The following is a 17,365-nucleotide window of genomic DNA, read 5'->3' on the forward strand; positions in this document are numbered from 1 at the left end:
TGCACCATCTCAAGGGAGATACAGTTCGTAGATTGGGAAACCCTGTTCTTTCCACCTGGTGTTTAATTAGGAAGCTGGAAAAAGAAGTCTAACCCTCAGGACTGTATGGCTCATAAAATTAATCATAAATTACTTTCTAGCATTGATTCATAAATGTTTCTCTCCCATTCTTCAGGATGCAGAAGGCAGCAGAGAAATGGAAGAGATGCAAGCAATTTCTGCTGACTAAGGAATCTTAAATACTCTCTCCTACAATGAGCCGTGAAGAAAATTCCAGGATAAAAAAAAAATCTCACCATGGTTCTCACTAGGCTTCAAAACAAACCACACAGTGGGGGGGGAAAGGAAACTACTATTTCACCACTTTGTCCAAGATTGTAGCCAGCAATACCAAATAGTTAGAGAAATGTAATTCAGCTGTCTCCCTTATCACAAAATAACACAATCCCAATTAACGCCTGTGTTTACCTGTTTGTAGAAGAGATGCTGGCAAATCTATTAGTATTATTTCCATGCTGCCTTTGGAGTAATACCCATCCAGAAATTTTTTCAACAATTTCTGAGGAAATTGAGATAGCATCATAAAACATGTAGAATTGTTTATAGCAATATAGCATCCCTGTCACTTGTTTTTACTTTTTGATCAAATTACTCCTTATAGGGGCTCTTAAGTGCTTTGTTCATGTCATTTGAAACATCTGCTGGGTGCTTATACTATATTTTGCTCTTAGAGAGCAAAGAGTAGTTTGGAATGCCACTGACTTAAGGACAAAAAATAGTGAGGGAAATCTTTTATTTTTTCCCCTTCTCCTAGTATCATAGCTCTGAGTTTCTTTGGTGATTGTTTCAACCTAAAGAAATATCAGGAAAGATTGTTAATATATTGCCTGAGTTGCATCTCATGGGGGATGAGCCAATAGATCATGCCTTTTGGGAAAATTGATTATCTTTGCTGAATAATATATTAATTCCTATGTTTGCTATTTATTTAAGATGTTTGTTGGTTTTATGGATAAGAATACATGTGGCATATGACACAAATATTTGAAAAGTTGAGGGAGAGACATAGTAAAATCTACCAATGCTGTGATTTATAAAATGCAAATTTAGGTGTGGTTTAATAATATAAACGTAAGAATGCAAAGTAAATTAGGTTACTATTCAGGAAATTAGAGTTATTATCCATCATAACAAATAATGGAAAATATTCACTTACAGTGCAAACCTATTAATCTTTTTATGTACTTTTTTATGTTTGTTTACTAGTTGGCAGGGTAAAGGATGGGGCATGGTGTGCTGTCCTTTCTTGGAATAGCACAGAGCACCCATCTGCAGCATGTCCAGAGACCTCCTCCTACTTCTTTAATATTTTTTGAAAGAAATAACATTACTGCCAGAAAGAACAATTAAACTCTGTTAAGCACAACACAAAAAAGAATTTGCTTCAATTGCAGGGCTTAAAAAATACATAGCAATGCATTTCTCCCCCAGGATTGTAGAGAAAGTACATTTTCTGCAATTCTGGGGATCATATGTCTATTTCAGTGTATAGCATGGAAAGAAAATTATATTGAAAAAAATATTAAAAAGAGAGGGACCACATATATATGAAGAGATTCTATAGGCTAATAGGCTGAATTGTATCAGAGATATATGTTACATAGATAACATCGGTGAATATGAGATGGAATTATATAACCAGTGAGTTTCCACTTGTTGTAAACCAAACACTTTTCCAGAATGCAGTGTAACTGTTTTCTACGTGTACTTTGATTTTTGGCAGATATTTTTGAAACCATCATTTCATAATAACGTTAGCTATATTATTACAGTGAGGCTTAATACACTGCCATGTTGGACATTTCTGTACAATAAGATCAGAAACAAGCAAGAATTTGATCCCTTCTCATAAAGATGGATATTTCATTGCTCTTATATTGCTTTTTTAATTTTACAAAACAATGTGGAACAAAAAGCAATATTTCAGTCCAAAATAATGTTTCTTCAGTTTGTAACCAAAAACATCTAGAACCTATCTTAAAGTGTTTTATGCTTCCAAACCAACAATGTAAAGCCCAAGTTTCATTTAGATTACAAAGAAATGTGATGCTGCTAAGATTATAAAATCTTACAAACATTTTTGCAGAGGGAGTAGTGTATAATGTTTATAGGACCAGGTGCTAAAAATATGCTACTAGCTTCTTAGCGAGTGGACTTTCTTACATATCTTCAATAATAATCTATACATTATTTAGTGGAGCTCCCAAAGTTAAACTGAAGAAGTAAAATATAGAAATATTTTTATTAGACATACGAATCCTTAATGTAATAATTCATATTTTAAAAATACATATTTACTAGCACTGTTAATATTTTAATCTGGTAATGTGAGACCAAACTCCCCCAGCTTCATTTCCCATGCAGACTTCTATATAGCAAGCTATTGTTGATTTCCTCATTTTGTTGGGTGGAAGAGAAATTCCTTGTGGAACATACCATGTTTTTGTACCTTGTTTTATATTACAATGAGGTGTAGAGTATATTCAGTTTGAAGTCTTGCAACATTAAATAGGTGGCATGTTCTAAGGGCAAAGAAAAATACCTATACTCTCTTGCTTTTTCATGCAAATCATTTCAGTATTAGGTTCAAAATGTGCAGAAGCAAATTTGATGCAGAAATTTTATTCTGATTGAAGCAGTCACCTGTTCATCTGAAGCAATGTTTCTCCACCTTGGAAGTTTTAAAAGGTATTTCTAGAATTCCCCAGCCAACATGGTGCCTGGGGAATTCTGGCAGTTGAAGTCCACACCTCTTAAAGTCGCTGTGATTAAGGAACACCGATTTGAAGAGTCTCTTGTGAAATCTGTGGCCTTGTTTGCAGAGAAGAAGTAGCCTATGCCAACGTCAACTAACTTGGTTAATATTTGCTTTCAGAACTCTGCATTTATTTAGCATTTTTATTCTATGTTAGAATTGAATTTTGAAATGTAACTTTGTCACTTCCATAATTTCCAAAGCTTCTTTTTCTGTTTTGACTTAGGATAATTTATATCTCATTGTGTAAGTTGATGTTTTATATAATTGACTGGTTTGTGATTTCAGTTAAGTAATTGTTCCTTCTCTGCTTTAAAGATTGTAGCCAAAGTGAACATGCAGAACTTTCGTAAGAAGTTGACCAGTCTACTGGTACATGTTTGTGCACTGAAAATTAATGGACTTGCAAGTTGTGTAAATATTTTATGTCAACTAATCAAAGCATCAGCTGCCTGCTTTAATACCATTTTAGAACCAGGCTCATTATCAAAATTAATATGACATTGTCTCAAGTCATGATTTGGGACAAAGCGCCTGTGAAAACCTTATGTAGCAGGCAAACATTTAGAGAAAAATAATGTTGTATTGGTCAGAGACTTACAACCTGGTTTGATAAACAGACTCAATACTCAGAAATCATTATTGGCTATCTTTGCCTTTAAGCCAAAAGATTCCAGGACTAGCTGCAGGCTGCAGACTACAACAAAAGAATTCCTGATTTCACCTTAAACATTTTCATATAGATTTTCTTTGTTCTGCAATCTCTGAGTTACGTTTTGTCTTTATTAAGGCAGTCAAACATTCCCAGGTTAGTTCTTATGGAATCAAAACAATGGATGAATTGTGGCTACTTTTCTAATTCATGGAAATACAGTTTACATTTTAAGTATAAAAAACTGAGAATTGAGCTAATGACCAAAAGTGTTGCCTTTGAGCACTTTTTAGAAAACACTAAAAAGAATTTATAAAAAATGAAAAAAAAAACCCAACTAGATCGCTGCGGTGCTATATCCTATTACCCATGTATAGACTCATTCAGGCTTCCCACTGAGTTAATATGTAGGGGTTTGCGCTGCACTGAAGTATACTTTGCTGGTTTTGCCTCATTTTCACATTCCATGTGAATTCTTCTGAATGAGGACCTTGAATGATTTCATATTTGTTGACATTATTAATTTACAAATGTGTGAAAGCATTTGTGTAATATGGTAGTCTTGGACTGCCTTACACATATTTTAACATTGCATACAACCAAATTAATGTAGGATGGATTCTAAAGTAACTGTCACAAGAATAAAGGCAATTAGATTAAGAAATTAAAAGTATCAATCTTCTTTATAAGTGTCAACTTCTAGATCTAGTCAACAATGAATGGATGATATTTCTGACTAAGACATTTGGAACGACTAAATTCAACAGTAGTTGTTGGCTGGGCTGTCAAACTTGCGGCCTGTGGGGCAGATGCATCATGCACCGGCCATCCCCACCCCAGGTTTAATGAAGGGGAAGAAGTCGCAATACATCACGTGACGTGATGCCGTGAGTTTAACAGCCCCGTTGTAGGCAGAACATTGCCCACTGATCGCTTTCTGTATGTAGTTAAGACTCCAACAGCCTTTCCTCTAAGATGTATTGGAGAAGATGTAATCAGGTAGAATTAGTTTAGAGTTTTGAAGGCTGTAAGAAGGCTACACAGTGTCTACATAATTTGCATTAATGCAAGGAAACTTTTTCTTATAATTCTCTCCACTCCTTTGCTTTGACAGTAATCTTTTAGTTAGTGTTCCAAATCTCAAATGATGCCTGTGTAATTATTTTGAATGAGATGCAATTACAGAGGAAAGTGACCTTTGTTCAAAGGTGCTTGGTTCTTTTTCTTTGGAAGCAGCAGCCTTATGTCAGGAAAAAAACATATGGATGTGTGACTAATTTTGCTGATTTTCTGAAATTAAGGGAGGGAGTATTTTACAAATGTACTTCCTCCCCACTGAAGGCACTGAAAAATTGAGGTGAAAATGATAATAGAAAAGGACATATAGAATAATTGACATTAAGATATTTACTTTGAGACTCTTTAAAGGCAGCAAAAAAGTCTCCATAAAAATTTCCTGATTGTACTTTTGTGCTTTAAAAAAGGCTAATACATGAATTGACTGAAATTTAAATTTCAACTCAATTTTATTTGAAATAAAAGTAAGAACACTAAAAGTATGTGCATTGTTTATTCTATATGCCTCTTTGGTTAGATTCAAATTCTTAAGTTCTCCACTGTGAAGAGGACACAGATGTTCTCTCCAGTGGTAACTTCAGAGAGTTGACACAAAGCACATCATCATCATCGAAGAGAAACACCCATAGGAAGCATCAATGTCTCTGCAACTGCCTGAAAAAAAAAGACATTGGCAGGTGGCTTCCAGAGTTAGGCAGATCCAATTGCTCAGAGGATTGTAATTGGACTAGCTCCCAAAAACAAGAGTCCTTCTGTGGTTTTCTGCTAGTTCATTGCAACATCTAACACCACGTTACTCCCACCAGTACTCTGAATAATGATAAAACTGGAATGGTAAAACAACTTTAGCGAAGTTAGATTTGTTAGGTTTCTTTATTGACATCTGTTACTGGAAGAAAAGGATACACTTTTATCTGGTAGTATTTCTATCACAATTTTATACTTAATTCTTTATTGTAAGCTACCTCAGTAAGGCTTCTTCTAAAACTGAAGGGGAGGGATTAATATATTTGTGTTTGGACTCTAAATAAAATTCTTACATTGGTAATTTACAAATTGCACATTTCCATTTGAATAAGTTTCACTTGAAGCATTAGGACTTGTTCCAGAATCTTAAGTATTTCCTCTAACAGATAAATGCTTTTAGTGTTTACTTCACTTACTTGTAAATATATGTAAGAAAGAGAGCAGTAAAGAGACAGCAGAATCCCTGTAAAAAATTTTTAGTGGGTTGCATATTTAAACATGGAACATCCCAAATGTTGAGTTGGTACTCTTGGCATCATGAGGGCAAGCACAGCAAGTATAATGTTTGTGTGTGCATGTGCATTTTAGCTTTGAGACTAGAACAGTTCTCCAAGTGCAGTAAGACAGATAATAAATAATGGTCTAACTACTCTAAAATAATTCCTAACTTCTTTGCATCTCAACTTTGTAACCGAGTTCACTCATTATGTACCATGGTTTAACCATAGTTTGAATAAACCATGTTCTGCTGGTTCTCACAGCATGCTAAACCAAAATAAAACAAACCAATGTGTGATGTATGATATATGAATTGGGGTAAGATCTTGGATATATTCTACCCATAGTCCTTTCTCCAGTCTGTACAGCACTAGCAATAACACTTAGACTTACATACTGCTTTACAATGCTTTACAGCCCTCTCTAAGCGGTTTACAGAGTCAGCATATTGCCCCCAACAATCTGAGTCCCCATTTTCCCCACCTTGGAAGGATGGAGATCTACCTTCCTACAATCTGCTGCCTGAGTCTTCACTGAAAAACAGAAGCGTCAGTCCTAAGGAAGGTTCAGCTCTGCTTTTAGATTAGCTAGAAAGCAAGAAATCCAACGATTTCCTGCTTTCTAGCTAATCTAAATCTCCTGGCACAACAGAACAGCTGAGGGTCGAGGGGAAAAAAAAAGGAAAAATCGCAGCTTAGCAGGCAAGTTTTCCAGGTAAGGAGTGAGTGGGCAGGGAGGGCTCCCCTGGGCAATGTGGGTGGCACAGCCCTGTGTTCCCCGCGCAGCCTGGATTAATTGCTTTGGGGGTGACATTTCTCTGCGGACCACCAAAATTTTCTCGCGGACCGCCAGTGGGCCGCAACCCACTGGTTGGTAACCACTGCTTTAAAATTGTTTGGGGTTTTTAAAAAAATGTATTCAACTTTAAAAGCTGCTATTATACAAAACTGTTAAATGTTTGGCTAACAAAAAAATAGATGTACATATAGTCCTCAACTTACAACCATAATTTAGTTCAAAACTCATGTTGCTTCTTCTGCTTATTTTAATTCTTTACCGCAGCATCTAGCTTTGAATTCTGAAACCTTTATTTTGCCTTTAGTCATACATGCATAGTATCTTATTTTTTGGCATGAGAAAGGGAATAGAAATAACAAAAAACATTTAGTTGTCATGAGAATATTTCCATATTGAAGTATAATAGGTTGGATGTCTCGTTTCAAATCAAAGTTTGTTAATTTTATTAACTATCTGGCAACACTGGGAAGCAGTCAAGGTGCAAGCCATTAATAGACAACAGGTCTTATTCTGGAAAAAGTTAGAGCACTCTGCAGAGATGCTGTTGATCTCTTCAGGTGGAGGCTGCTGTTTTTCTTCTTCACCATCATAAATTAAAACTGCTCCAGACCTAACAATTATTCACCGCAAAGGCATAAGGATGTACAAAAGGTGACAAGAAGACCACACTTTTTTCTAGGCAAAGTGTGTGCCGTGGCTATAAAGAAATACACATTCAAAGGGGAAAAGGTGATTCCAAATAGGTAGCACCTGTGGACACATTATTAAAGCTGTTTTGCCCCCCCATTTCGATGTGAGCCCAAGAATAACACTTCTTCAAGAAGTGATAAACTTAACTCTACGGTAATTGGATCGCTGCACAATCATACGTACAAATGTATTGAGCACTCCCTGCCAAGCCCATGTATATAATAACTAAGTATGTTTATTGTCACTGTGGTCAACCACACATTTTATGTTACTTCCTCCATAAGTGCTTCCCATGAAAGTATTTAATCACAGCTTGCAACCCTTCTCTCTTTCCCCTCCTTCTCTCTCTTGCACACATACAACTCCTGAGTGACAACTAACTTGACAGAATTGGAAAGGTGGGTGGGTGGGTGAGAGGAAAACACTAGGGCATTTTTCTCCATTTCACACAGCTGCCGAGAGTAATAAAATAGGCATGTGCTTAAAACAGGACAAGACTGCCCAAACGTTATTGAATTCTGACACCAAAATACCAGATCCATCATTCTGATGGAAACGTAAAACAATCCTTTTGTTCTAATATACACCTTAGCAACTGACCACCTTAGCTGAGCCTAAGGCAGCTGCAGTTGAGCACAGCAAGAAGGCATCAGACGCAGGCGGCTTTTTTTAGGATATAGAGAAGGGGACCCCAATTCAATTGCTTTGATCACCTTCAGAGTTAATTTGGGGGACGGGACGGACAGTTGAAATTTCCTTTGACAGGGGACTTCCTATGTCTGAGTTCCCGCTGCTGGTAAAAGCACAGAAATAAGTAAAGGCGCTGATTTCCGACAGGTAAGTCAAGGCAACCGTTCGCCCGCCTCTCTCGCCAGGGCGCTGATTCCAGAGTGAAAGGTAGTTCTGCAAAACAGGTCGCGGCTGGCGCTAAGAAGGGCAGGAGGTGTCGGTGTTCCTCCGGCTCCCGTCCTCCTCGGCCGGGGAAGTGCTTCGCCTGGACACCGACAAAGTGTAGGGCCGGGGCCTGAGAACCAGCCCGTGCTCGCTGTCCACGCTCATCTGTTCGGCTGGGTTGGCCGTCAGGTCGCACTGGTGCAAAAGGATGGCCGTGAAGAGGAAGAGCTGCAGCTTGGCGAGCTGATCGCCGATGCAGCGCCTTTTGCCCATGGAGAAGATCAAGACGCGGCAAGCGAGGTCCCGGTCGAGAGTCTCCTGCCGATCGTCCAAGAAACGACTCGGGTCAAAAACGTGCGGGTCTTTCCAGCGGAGCCGATCGTGGTTGACAGACCACTGGTTGACGAAGATCACGGTGCCCTCGGGGATGTGGAAGCCGTCCAGGCACACGTCGGCGGTGGTGGCGTGCGGGATGGTGAGCGGAACGAAACTGCAGTAGCGGAGCGTCTCGTAGAGGAAGGCTTCCAGGCGAGGCAGGGAGGCGCGATCGTCGGCCGTCGGAAGCCGCTCGCGACCCACCACGCGGTCCAGGTCCGCCTGCAACTGCTCTCGCAGCTGCGGGTGTTTCAGAAGCAGCAGCACCAGCCAAGCTAGACCAGCAGACATGGTGTCCTGGCCGGCGCCGAAGAGATCGCTCAGCGTGCCTTCCGCGTAGTCCCCGAGGGGTCCTTCTTTCCCCCCGGGCCCGTGCTCCATGCGACCCAGGATGGCATCGCTAATGTGACGGGCAGGGGAGCCGGGCTGGAAAGTCAAGCGATGCTGCGCCACCTTGGCGCGCACGAACTCCAGCATCTCCAGGTTGATGGCCTGGAAGTCGCGGAAGACGCTGCGCACCGGGTTGGGGAAGGAGAGCAGCCAGGGCAGCACGTCCACCAGGCTGCCCGCCGCCACCGTCTGTCCGAAGCGGTCGTTTCTGCCCAGCAGCGCGCGGAACTCGGCGTCGGCGTGGCTGTAGCGCTGCCCGAAGCAAAGGGCGCACATCACGTTGGCGTTGGCCACGGTCAGCAGCGGCAGCGGGTTGACGTAAAGGCCGCCCTCGCTCAGCTTCGCCAGCCCGTCGATGAGCTCCTGCACCTCGGCCGTCACGTGCTGCTCCAAGAGCCGCTTGTTGGGCGCCTTGGCCGTCGAGAAAGCGCGCAGGGTAGCCTGCGCCACCCGCCGTTGGGCTCGCCAGAGCTCGGTGTAGCGTCCGAAAGCCACGCTCTTCCCGCCGGAGACCATCCGGAAGGAGGGGAAATCGGGTCTGCCCGCGAAGGGCCCGCCTTGCTGCACCAGCGCCTGCCGGATGGTTGCCTCGCCGTTGAGCACCACGATGGAGCGCAAGCCCAGCCGGAGCTGGAAGACGTCGCCGTAGCGCTTGGCCAGCTCGCAAAAGGTGAGGTGAGGCAGGCGACCCAGCTGCAGAGCGTTGCCGACCAGCGGCCATCCGACGGGGCCGGGAAGACGCTTGGCCGGAGCCGCCGCCGAGCGCTTGGGCGCCCACAAGTACAGCAGGAGGACGCAAGAAAGCAGCAGCGCCGGCTGCAAGGCGCTCTGGAAGAGAGCGGCGAGCTCCCCGCCCCGTCTGTCCGCGCTTTGCGCCATCGTTGTGGCCCTTTGGGTTTCGAAGCGGGAGAGGAACCCTCGGCTCCCGCCTTTTCTTCTCTACGCCTGAGGTGCCTGTGGGAGAAGCAGCGACTCTCAGCCCGAGGGCGCGCGGGCCCTCCTTTTGCCCACCCGCCCCCGGGCCGGTCCGTGGCGATTTTATAAGCCGTCTAAGGGGGTGTGTGCCGAGGCGAGCCTGTCTCCCTCTCCTCCTCCCCCTCCTCTCCCCCCTCTGTGATGGTCCCAGAGCCCCCTGTGCGCAACCATGCCCTGCTTCCCTTCCAGAGAATAGAGCAAGAGCAGGCCGAACCAGCAACTTAGGAATGCCTGCAGCTTTCCAAAGCCCGCTTCCTGCCAGACAGGCCTCATCCCGCAAGAACGAGAAGGGCGGGCTGGTGCTTGGACGCTGCCAGGCACCTTTGGCTGCCTTGGAAGGCTGCTGCTTTCGTGACTGGAGGGAAAGAAAACAATGACCAAAACAGGCAAAGGAAGAAGAGGGTTTGAAGCTTGGCCAAGAGTCATTTCTTTGCTGCTGAGGTTCCTACAGTTCTTTTGACAGGCAGCCTCATTATTCCATGTGATCACCTTTTGTGACCTAACAATGGGGCGGGGGGAGCCAGGTTTACTTAACACCCATTAACTTAACAATTGCAGCAATTCACTTAACAATTGTGGCAGGAAAGGTCACAAAATGGGGCAAAACTCGCTTAACAAGGGTCTCACTTGGCTACAGAAATTTTGGTCTCATTGTGGTCATAAGTCAAGAACTATCTGTATTATGCTAATGCGATGGGTAAGTGGAGATAGATATTCTCTCTTTTTTTTTCCTTCTCAGTGGTGTTTACACTGAGCACAGGGTCCTCTATTTTTTTTCAGATCAACCAATCCATTAGTTGTGAGAAGACATACAACTTTGATTGCAACATTGACTGATTAGCTAGTTGCCAGAGTCTGAAGTTCTGGGTTGAGCGATTGTGTCTGGCCCAAAGGCACTTTTTCAGCTGTCATGATTAAGGCTGGATTAGAACTCATACTCTCCTGGTTTCTAGCCTGTGCCTTAATCATTGCACCAAACTAGGTGTTTAAGAGCCCATTTCCTTATAATTCAAATTGTAAATGTCTTGGTATCTCCATTAGTTTTCCCCAACTTGTGCTGTAATTCCCATAATTCCTACCCAAATGGTTGGAAAGTAGCAGGCTGGGGAAGTTGTCCAAGCATTTTGTTTTCATTAAAATGTCCTGAGGGTTTTCTTCCAAATGATTAGGGATGAATGATACTATACTGTCTGTAAATAAAAATAATAATTACATATGACATCAAAACTTATTTTCAAAAAGGAACGGAGGGGGGCATTTTTAAATGTGTGAGTCACAACATTTTGCCCTCTGCCATCTATTATTTTTATGTCTACAATCTCCAGCAAATTTTCAAATAAAAAAAGTTAGAAGGTAAGACCATCTTCTGAGTGGCTCTCAAAGTTTTCACTGAAGTGAAGATGCATGAGATGTAAATTTGAGTAAAAAAACAATGCTTGGTCTGTGTTAAGACATAGGCTAGAAATCTCCTGGGTTACGGTCCTGCCTTAGGCATGAAGCCAGCTGGGAGATTTTGTACCAGTCACTCAAATACTGTGAAGAAAATTGCAGAGACTTGCCCAGGCCATTGCCAGAAGTCAGGAAGACAGACAGACAGACAGACAGAGAAAGAAAGAAAGAAAGAAAGAAAGAAAGAAAGAAAGAAAGAAAGAAAGAAAGAAAGAAAGAAAGAAAGAAAGAAAGGCATGAGTCAGCAAAGGATTTGTTGGAAGTCAAGCAGCATACAAGTATAGTATAAATAAATAAAACAAGCTTTTATGGATCAGGTGGAAGATAGATGCTGCCACTCTATAGCGTGCAGAATTGACTACAACATTTTCTGCAAATCCTTGCGATTACTGTTACTGTCTAAAATGGGGGGGGGGATACAGTTTAATATTTTACAGCTTCAGATATTTTCCCATCATTTCTTTCTGCTAACCTTCCTCACAAAGAAAGAAAGAATACTATTTGATAATTGCCTGCCAGTTTTATAATTTGTTGATCACAGCTGTTTTGCCAAGTGGAGACGATTGCTCAAGTGTTCTGATAGGCTTATTTTTGGCAGAGTAATTACAGACAAGCAGTGTTTTGCGTAAATTTCTGAGAATTTGGTGGGGTTTTTTTTGTTGCTTTTAAGCAAGATTTTGAGCTAAAACAAAAGTATGATTCATATCATACTATTTGCTTTTTTTTTTAAAGAGAGACTATGTTCTATTACCAGTTGTGTGTATAATTTGAGGATGTGCCTGCTAATATTTTTAAGGGCTTTTGCTATGCTGATCTTCATTAGATCTTTTCCTCACTGTTGAGTTGAATTGTTCTCATAGCCATCACTGAATCAGCAAAAAAAAAATACACGGGCATGACAATTGCTGTTCCCTTTGCTATTTTGCCCCTTTTATTATTTCAAGCCACTGCTAGACTGCTTGACTTCTTTCTATAAGCCTCCGGGATTTCATGGGCATTAGTAGATTGCATACTTAGAGGCTGCCTTTGGAGGGTGTGGGAATAAAAAGGTAAACATGATTACAGGTTGTCCTTGTTTAACAACCACAAATGAAACCAACAACTCAGCCATTAAACAATGCAATCATTAACTGAAACTGTGACTATGCTTACGATCTTCAGCTTTGCTTTACTTTGCAGACATGTGGTTTCTTTTCCTTGAAGAGGGAGTGATTCTGCAGTCTGCGTATATTCCCTCCTCAAGGGAACATTGTTCAACCTAGCTAATCTAACTAATCTGGATGGCTTCTATCCAGTCTCCAACCTTCCCTTTCTGAGGAAGATTGTAGAGAAAGTGGTTACACAACAGCTTCAGAGGGCCTTTGGCGAAGCAGATTATCTGGAACCCTTTCAGCTAGAATTCAGGCCAGAGTATGGGGCTGAGATAGCATTGATCATGTCCTTGGATGAGCTGTCAGGAGTGGGGCGGACAAGTATATTCATCCTTTTCTGTAACTGATTTTATTATTGTTCATGCCCAGACTCACTTTTTTCAGATGGGCAGCCATATAACTTGAATAAATGAAAAATAAATAAAAAAATAATGTGGAAGGGATAACGTAAGATGATGAGAAGAGAAGAGCTGTAGTGGTGCGGTGGTTAGAATGCAGTATTGCAGGCTAATTCTGCTGGCTGCCAATCGCCAACAGTTCGGCAGTTCGAATCTCATCGGCTAAGGTTGACTCAGCCTTCCATCCTTCTGAGATCGGTAAAATGAAGACCCAGATTGTTGGGGGCAATATGCTGACTCCGTAAACTGCTTAGGGCTGTAGAGCACTCTAAAGCAATATATAAGTCTAAATGCTATTGCTATGTAGGCAACTTTATGGGATCATTCCATTAAAATATGTTGCTAGGTTACAAACTAGCAGTACAATGGGAAACCCCTTTATTCTGCATTTAATAAAGTGTATTGTGGCCTTCTCAAACGTCTGTCCTCCAAATTTATGAACTCCTATAATGTCAGCTAACATGACACCCACTTTTGGAAGATTACTTTAAAAACTGGCACAGATTATCTATGGGATAACTTTTAATAATAACCACTATGTAGGAGCATTGGGGTGCAAGTGGCAGAGAGCCAAGATGCTGGATGTGAGTTGTTCCATGAGATTACACTTGGAGGCAAGAATGCTATGTACACCAATATGAATCCCTGGAAAAAAGCTGGGGTATAAATCTAAAAAATACATATACCTTGAGAAGATATCATTCATCAGAGGTAAGCAGATTTTAAACTTGTAAATCTTTTCAGAATCCTGAGATCACTGGGCAGTTCCAAATGAAAAACAGTAGATGAAGGTGAGTCAGAAGTAAAAGGCTACTTCTTAAAATCTTCAGCATCTCACAGACCATAAATTAAATGACGGAATCTGTATATACACATCTATGATAGATGAGGGGTTCAACTATAAAGTTAATAAGTAAGGATGCAGAAACACTTGGTCAAAAGCAACCACTACCTATTTGAGAAACATTGAAGAAATAGTGTTATGTATAAGACTAGTCACTTGAGGGAGAACTTTGTAGTGTTTGTATGTTTACTCGTTACTATTATTATGATACTATTGGGAGCTGAATTCTCTTGCAACTCTATTGCAAATTATATAGCAATCTATCAGTAGATCCTGATCTACTTTCTGTTTGCTGTTGGATTGAAATATAAGGATAATATAGCTAGAAAAAGATCCCACAGATATTGAAGTAATTTTTAATGAAAATATCTTAGTTATTGATACCTGGGACATTGGGGTGACTCAGCAGTTAAGATGTCGGGTTTGTTGGCTGGAAAGCCAGCAGCCCAGGTTCGAGACCCAAGCCACATACACTGGGGTTAGCTCCCGTCCTCGCCCCACCTAGCAGTTCAAATGCAGGCAAATGCGAGTAGATAAATAGGCACCACTTTGGTGGGAAGGCAACAGAGCTCCATGATGTCACTCTGGTCACATGATCACAGAAATGTCTTGGGACAGCGCTGGCTCAATGGCCTTGAAATGGAGATGACCAAATGAAGGAAAATATACATGTTGATGTTGCAAGTTCCAATCTGGGCTGATCACCAGGTTAACCTCTGTCCTGGTGACCGACCCAGATTGCATCTATGAGCACTATATCCAGTATAGTCGGCAACAACTAACTGAGTAAAATCTGCAGGGGACTCTTATTAATACCTGATACTCCATGTAAAGCAGAAAATGAGTGACAAATGTTTTACTGAAGATAGAAAGTAAGGAGGGGAACCATTAAAGATAAAGCTGAGATCCTTAAAATTGTATTTCACTACTAGCAAAGCAATAAAAACAATGGTTGTACAATATTAGAAACAGTATTGTGTACATAGTGCCTTCAGTGTATTGGGTTACAGCTTCAAACAAAGGGAATAGTCATGGAGTTTAGTTCATTGTATCTGCAGAGCCCCAGGTAGATAAAGTTTGCATTAAAGGATGCAAGTAATTTTCCAGTAATTACTATTGTTTGAGAAAGATGAAGACAAAACCGTGACTTCTGAAATAGATGTGAGGAACTTACAGCCACAAGTTTTATTGAAACCCCATATCCCACCACATTATCATTTTTGCATTTTATAGGAAAGAGGAACTATTTTCATTCCAACCTTAACCTCAGCCCACAAAAGGCCAAAATTGCCTAATCACCAAAAGGCCTCCTAAGCAGTCTGGAATTCAGTATTATAGCCCTTAGTTTTCTACTAAACTTATGTACAGTTCAAACACAATTAATGGCTAAGTTATTATAGATATCTTCTGATCACAGAATTAATATTGTGCAGAGCAATAATACTGCCATTTCATATTTTGTTGTTCCGATGTGCAGCACCTACATAACTGCTGCTTATTTAAATTGCATTGCTGGTACTCGTTTGGTTTTATTTTTTGTTGGGTTTATCAAATTGTTTTATTAAATATTATTTGTAATGCTATTGTATACTATATGGATTCCTGCAGGAGTAATAATAGCTATTACATCTGAGAGATCCATGTATCCATTAATATTTTATCCCTGTTCTCATTCTGTTTGCCTGTTTTAATCTTCCTAGTGTGGACTTTTTACATCTAAGTGAGGTGCCAACCTAAGTCCCTGGGTTTATGCCATTTAGGGACAGGATATCTGTGTTGGCATACACTGTGAGCCAATTTGATGTAATGGTTTAAGAGGCATCAGGCTGTGACCTTCAGTCACTCTCTCAGCCCTAGGAAAGAGGCAATGGCAAACCACTTCCAATGAACCCTGCCAAAAAACTGCAGGCATTTGTCCAGGCAATCACCAGGAGTCAAGACAGACTCAAAGGCACAAAAACAGTGAAGGAGAAAGGCATGAAATTGGAATAGATACATACATGATACGATCGTGCTGAACTTTCAAAAAAGTGGCTCCCTTTATGAATGCAAGTTATTCTTTCCGCCTGTAAGATTACACAGCCTGGTAAAAACAGTAAGTAATTATATTTGTTACTGGAGCGATGCCCATCATCTGGAAATGGTAAAGGAAAACCATCTCAGCATATTGGCCAGGGATTAGACTGGATAATGATTCTTGCTCTAAGTGTAATTATTTTCAGAATGTATATGGCTTTCTCTTAAAAAAACATTTAAAAAGTTGTATTTAGTTATAATTAATTGACAATTATATAAAAGAAACAGATTTATTTTCTAAAAATTGGAAGATCATGTGTAAATATGTTGATAGTATTTCTCATCCTGGATGTATATATTTTGCAGATCTCTATTTGTCTGCTTAGAAGTCATCCCTGCACTGAGCTCATTAAGACTTACGGTTTCTCATAGTAAACATGAATAAAGTTAAACCAGTGAAATATATAATTTGAGTCAATACTCAGAGCTGCACTGGATAATTTTACCATTTTCTCTCAGCTCAATTTAGAGTCATTGTGTGAAAAAATGTAGGATGTTCACCTAAGCTATGTCCCACATCCTGACGTTCTGGAAAAATGCAGGATATAAATCTGATAAACAATTGTCGACTGAATAGCCTTTTAAAGCATGAGAACTCCCAAGAGTTTACATTAAATTAGGGCTGCCAGATCTAGGTTGCAAAAATCAGAATACTCACCAAATAGCATTAAAATAATATTTTTTCCCCTGTGTTTCTTTGCCACCGTATAGTGGTCATCTGGATTTCTGCAGCTCAGTTCTAAGAGCTTTATTTAATGTAAAGTAAATAGGTAATATTATTAGGCTGTGATAAGTGGCACCTTTTGAAGGGGTGGCTGTACTTGTTCTGTGGTTTGTAAGAAACAAGTTAATATATAGTAGACATACGTTATTCTGACTTTGTCTGAGAGGAAGCCTTTTTTTGTTTGTTTGTTTACTAGATCTTACCTACACTTTGCCATAGGGATTTTTAAGCTATAGACAGAATTGAACTGCTGGCAGTTGGCACTCGGTAGAGTTAGTCTGCAATACTGTATTCTAACCATTGTATCATCTTGGCTCACATATGTATACATACATATATTTGCAATATAAACACTTCTACAAAATGTCCCTGTGAGAGTTGGTAGTATGGAATGGAAATTACTAATTGTATTCATAACAGGCTTATACTTATTTAATGTATGTTTATTACACAGTTCTCTGTAAATGCCAGAATATTTAGGCAAATATGCAAAGTTATATCAAGCAAGTTAGTACTCATCTTACCTGCTTGCTTCCTGATGTTTTCCCCCCTTTTTCAAATTAAAGCCACAGGGCTTTTATGGGTTTTTGAGGCCCACAAGGTTCATATTGGAGACAGTCAAAGAAACAGTTGAATACAGTAGTGTTTTCTATGGTCAAGCAACAGTTTCCTCTTGGTGTTTTGAATCTCACATCTGTTAGCCCCAGAGCATGGACAGTAGCAAAGGATTATGGGAATTTAAAGAAGAGTCCTTGATTTTTGGTAAAATAGTAGAATATGAGCTGCTGTATTTATTTATGAATGCTCCTTAC

At 40.5% G+C, this 17,365-nt stretch overlaps 1 protein-coding gene and 1 pseudogene across 4 annotated transcripts in view; one reads left to right on the top strand and one right to left on the bottom strand.

Annotated features, from left to right (window-relative positions):
- RMDN3 (regulator of microtubule dynamics 3) overlaps positions 1-5,023 on the top strand; it is a 31,218-nt gene extending 26,195 nt beyond the window's left edge. For all 3 annotated transcript variants that reach the window (XM_087921807.1, XM_026710136.2, XM_087921808.1), the window contains one exon: positions 176-5,023. In XM_087921807.1, the coding sequence (XP_087777933.1) occupies positions 176-229 (54 nt within the window). In that variant the 3' untranslated portion in view covers positions 230-5,023. The remainder of the gene's footprint in view (positions 1-175) is intronic.
- LOC113442490 (cytochrome P450 1B1 pseudogene) lies at positions 5,024-13,318 on the bottom strand (annotated as a pseudogene). The gene has a single exon (XR_015741036.1). The product of XR_015741036.1 is annotated as a cytochrome P450 1B1 pseudogene (transcript).
- Between the last annotated feature and the right edge of the window lie 4,047 nt (positions 13,319-17,365).

The sequence above is a fragment of the Pseudonaja textilis genome, chromosome 1 (assembly GCF_049901715.1).
Source record: "Pseudonaja textilis isolate UNSWEBS1 chromosome 1, rPseTex1.2, whole genome shotgun sequence".
Lineage (NCBI taxonomy): Eukaryota > Metazoa > Chordata > Lepidosauria > Squamata > Elapidae > Pseudonaja > Pseudonaja textilis.